The following is a 5,172-nucleotide window of genomic DNA, read 5'->3' as shown; positions in this document are numbered from 1 at the left end:
TCTACGGTTGAACCATGTTGAACCATGTTGAACCACCATGTTTCTACAGTAGCCCAGAACAGACAAACCAAACACTGGCTCTAGATAGGGCCTTTTAAATTTTTTGCAGCCACTGTAGTTTGTCCTACACACAAGGAGAGGTTGGGTGCAATCTGATAGATGACACTAAATCCTACACACTGGTCCTTTAAATTAAAATGACTTTAGCGTCAACATATAAGCCATGACAAGCATGAAACCACATGCTTTCTTTTTTTCTTCCCTCAACTCCACTTATCCTCTTGTCTGGCTTCTTTCCGGAAAATACTACAGACAGGGAAGTGAAATTATGTCTGGGATATTGCAAATGTATGCATATTTATTTTGCTCCACCCTGTCTTTGTTGACTGCCTTAGAGGATTTGAGGAAGTTGAGGAGAGACTCCAAAAGTTTTTCTAATAGTTTTTTGAATTTTCAAGGCACAGAGCTTCTCCTGCTGAATGCTCTCTTCGATAAAACCCGTGAGTAAATATGCGGTGGCATCTTCAGGAAGGAAATGGAAGAGCCCACCTCCCCTGAGCTAGAGTAGGCGCTGCCGCTTCCTTGTTCACTGTCAGAGTCCCAGTAGCTGCCCTCCTCTTCCTCCTCGTCTGTCTCTTCCTCTTGCTCCTCCTCAGACAACTCCTGCTTCAGCTCCTGGATGCCGGAGTGAAGCTCCATGAGCTGCCGGATCAAGGCTTGGTCCTGGGATCTCATTTCCATCTACACACAAAAAGAAACATCTGCTTAGTTTTTATTTTTATACATTTTAGATATTGACTGATTGACAGAGAGGAAAACAGACATACTGGTCCAAATATTATACGATGAAGGAAAGAAATCACCAATATGAGAACCCCCAAAGAAACTGAAAATGAACTTATAAACCAAAAACTAAAAAAAAAAGACTCCTTATTGATCAAACTGAGGGGGCTCATGCTCAGCCATTTCATTTGAGCGTTGCCTTCTTTCAAATGCAAATGCATCTTTTTGCCGTGCTCTTTCTTCCTTTTTTATGAGAGGCTGTCTAATTGCCTGCATTGTAAAATAAGATATTCAGAATTCCACCAACTTCAGAGTCCAAGTTTGTCCTCAGGATCGAGGAATGTCCCAAACAAAAAACCTTCAGGGACCGATCTGCATTTCTTTTCTCTGCTAATTACAGCACCAGGCTGAGACTGGGCTCCGGCTGAAAGATGGTGGTTTTACCGCCTTTGTCCACACTCGGAGGAACGAGAGAAGAAACGTGACCTTTTTCTTCTGTGAGGGAGCTGGAGATGTGGGCATGCTGGGCTCCACCTCCTCATGCCAAAAAACACCAGCTCTTTTCAAATAATGTGCCGGACACTGTGTGTATCTGCATCTGTCTGTGCCCCTTTTCTGTCCTGTTCCACTGAAAACTATCGTGACCAAAATGTTTAAATCAAGAGGTTTTGTGTGGATAACAAAGCCATCGTTCTCGCTCTCAAAGAATTTCTTTCTCTGTAGGAAATCATGAGCACCTTGGGATTTGATTAGAGGTGATGGCGAATTGCAGCAGCAGTTTGGTTGCATATTAAACACCAGGCAGAGAAGTTGGATCTTTCACAAAGGTTAACTAATGGTCATTGTGAAATGGAAATAATTGGTTTATTGAACTGAGGGTGTCTTTTAAAAATCTATAGACATAATATTCTTACTTTCCCTATGATCAATATTTAACTAAATAGAGTACAAATTTCACAATAAAGATGATTTCATGATGTTATTCCCCCACAGTTAAATGAGGTCCAAGCCTTCAAAAACCAGCATAAATATAGTTTTTGAAAACAGAAATACTCACAGTATATTCAGCGATGTCTTGCTATAATAAACAACAATAAAATAAATTCTGCCGTCTATCAGGCTTTACTTTACTTTGCACTTGTTTTTCCATCATGAATGTTGCCAAATCAGTTATAAAATTTGATAGAAAACATCGTTTTTATTAGTAGGACAGATCAACCTGTCTGAATTTACACAAGCTTACTGCATTTCTATCCTGGATTTGATTTAAAAAAACACATAAGATGCATTGTTTAGTTTAGTGGTAAGAAGAAAATGAACACTTGAACGTCTTACTATGAAAACTCCATTTGCTGATGACGATCATGTGGTATGATTAAAAAAGTCTGAAACAGCTTGAGGTGAGATTTTTTTGTCACCTTTTTCTAGAGTCAAGAATGAACTTTGAACACTTTTAAGGCAGCATGGAAAAGAAGTCCTTAAAGTGCTCAGTAAAATGACAATTGGAACATCTAAATATCAATTATGACTCCATTTGCTGATTAAGATAAGCGAGAACAGCTACTAAATGGACTTTGAGCTTTATCCTGGATTTTAAAGGTCTAAATGATTGTAAGCTTTTCAAAAATGAAGTCACAGTAACTGATTGGAAACAATGTTTTAATCCGATCTGTGTTGAAATACAGTGAATTCTCCTCGCCCTTTAAGATGATTGTCATTCATTGCTGTTACACAAAGAGTTCTTATCAAACCAACCAGTAGGCCTCTGGTTTTACGGGCTGTTTTGTCCAGCTCTGACTAAGACACGTGTTTTTTTTTCTTCTGTGTGGGCTCAGGACACTCGGTTACCATGACGAGCTGTCTGGGTGAGCGCACTAAATGGCGAGTGATATATTAGGCCATGACAATAAGCCTTACACAGAGGTGCAAACAGACACACACATACACACAATTGGACATCCAAACGCACACACAGCCAGCCTCTTTGAATGGAGAGGATGGTTTAAAAGGGGCTGACATCGTAACAACATGACCTACATGCATCTTAGGAACAAAAAGGTAATAACTTGGGCTTCCTGCACAAAAGCATTCACAGTGACCCAGGAGGTCATTTTGTTAGGGTGACAAATGACTTGACCATTAACATTAAAACATAAAATGTTTTTATACTATTATTATTTCATTATATTTGGCTGAAATATTCAATTCAACACTGAAACTTGCACTTGTGGTGGACGATCTATAAAATAGCATCATTACCACAATGTAAAAATACAATGTTCCAGGTGAAAGTCCTACATTTACAATTCTACTTGAGGATAGTATTACCAGAAAAATGTATTAAAGCTTTTGCTGAACAGTGGCTACAAGTGACAACAATGCTAAAATGCTAAAACAGGTCAGTGCATTGACTCGTTAATGTTTGTAATCATTATGCAAAATGCGACCTTTCAGAGTGCTAAATTATGGAGCCACAAAGCTCCTGAAAGTGGATATTTTTTGATCATTTGTGTGCAAGAAAATTATTTTATCACACAAGTTATTTATTATCTTGTGCAACCAGACTTTACAACTTTATCATTCTTATTAGTACATGGCAACCTCATAATTCCCAGCATACATAGCTTTGCATAACTCCAACACAAAACACCTATATAGGTATGCAGGGCCTATAACCTATAAAAAAATAATCATATTATATAATTGAATCACATGTTTTGTTTGTAAAATCAAAGTAAATATTGACTAAAGCTGTTAAATAAATGTAGTGAAGTAAAAAGTAAAATATTCAACTCTGACATGTAGTGGAGTAGAAACATAAAGTAGCAGAAATACTTATACATACACCTCAAAATTGCCATTAAGTACACTACTTGAGTCATTGACCTTGCCACTGAAAAACACAGTGAGATGGAAAATATAGAAAGAAGAGTGAGACTTCATCAGAGCTCCAATCTTACCAGTTCCCTTCGCAGCCAGGCCAGTGCACTCTCTATGTCCAGTTTTCTGCCTTCCTCTCCAGCTGTGCACCCTCCGCTGAGGCAGTCGCTCCTGCTCCGAGGATCCCTGCACACGCTCTGTCCTGCTGGTTTACAGTCATCAAAGGTGGAGGTCTTGCAGGAGAAGTCCCGCAGTCTGGTTAGGACCGCTTCCATCATGTTAAGTCAGTGATATCCTCACTTTGTCTAACTGGGGTTCCTTCTAGACCCTCTGCTGTGTCTTGAGTTGTTCTCAGCTGTAGTGCAGATACAGCCTCGTCTGATCTCTGTCTCTTCTGTTATGAGAAGATCTCTCGCAGTTCTGACGATTTATGAGGAACTCACTCTCTCTTTCTCTCTTTCGTCCACACTTCTGTCCCCCCCCTGTACTTTCTATTCTTGCTGTCTGTCTCTCAAACATTACACCCCAGCTCCCTGGTGAACCGGCATCACTTGAGGGTGAATGTGATGGAGCACTACTGACGTCAGTGCATTGTACAGATGCCTGACCTGGAGTTGTTTACCACTTTTTGGGCCTTTTCATCAGACGCACACACACAGCGATCGCTAGGATGGAGAGGTGGGGAGGAGGCGGGTGGTTGCCAGGGCGACAACAGTTGTGTATCTTTAAAAGTACCAGAGCTTGGACTGATTCTGGTCGGCTGTTTTGTCTGTTTAAAAAAAGACGATGAAGAAGCACAAACACGAACACACAGCCCTACGGTGTAAGTAGAGCTCTCATGATCTGGTGATTTGGCCCGTTGCAGGGTCAGGAGCTTAAGAACAGTGTGAACAGCCATGTGTAACTAACCCTTCTCGTGCCATTTTCCCCTCACTCTGCAGCCCCTGGCAACCCCAATGCAACATCTATTCACACACTCAACGCCTTGGCAAACCAAACACAGGCCCACTTCACGGACGGTATCGACCAAAATAGCCACCAACACATTGAAAAGCTATTTTTAGAGGCAAACTGGCTCCACTTTTAGATCTCAAGAAAAGAAAACAAGCGTCACAACTCGCGAAAGAAATGACAAAAAGCTGACTTCAAGTCTCACTCTGCGATTGTCTCATGTTCTTGATGCTGCTTTCAAAGAGACGGAAGAGCACTGATGTAAGTGGTATGAGCTGTAACGTCATCAGTTGCTTAGTGAATGAGTGAATATGTGTAATTAATTGCCAACTAACTTTTTTTAACCTATCATTCTCCATATCTACATCACCATGAATAATATGTAGGTATCAGGGGGGTTCACATTAAATCAAAATGATGCAAAACAGAGACATTTTGACAGCATAACTTTAGTTTAAAGGGCGGCTGTGGCTCAGAGGAAGAGGGGGTCGTCCACTAATCGGAAGGTTGTCGGTTCGATCCCCGGCTCCTCCCGCCACATGTTGAAGTATCCTTGAG

General features: G+C 40.8%; 1 protein-coding gene across 1 annotated transcript; it reads right to left on the bottom strand.

Moving 5' to 3' along the window:
- Window positions 1-79: 79 nt before the first annotated feature.
- Window positions 80-4,203, bottom strand: LOC118342996 (protein FAM167A-like). Its single transcript, XM_035681701.1, has 2 exons — window positions 3,744-4,203; window positions 80-741 (listed from the first exon to the last, which is right to left on the bottom strand). Exons 1-2 carry the CDS (start codon window positions 3,939-3,941, stop codon window positions 454-456), a joined length of 486 nt encoding a protein of 161 aa, XP_035537594.1. The 5' UTR covers window positions 3,942-4,203; the 3' UTR covers window positions 80-453.
- Between the last annotated feature and the right edge of the window lie 969 nt (window positions 4,204-5,172).

The sequence above is a fragment of the Morone saxatilis genome, unplaced genomic scaffold (assembly GCF_004916995.1).
Source record: "Morone saxatilis isolate NCDOM2014 unplaced genomic scaffold, NCSU_SB_2.0 Contig9, whole genome shotgun sequence".
Classification (NCBI taxonomy): domain Eukaryota; kingdom Metazoa; phylum Chordata; class Actinopteri; family Moronidae; genus Morone; species Morone saxatilis.
This window is presented reverse-complemented; position numbering and strand designations above follow the sequence as displayed.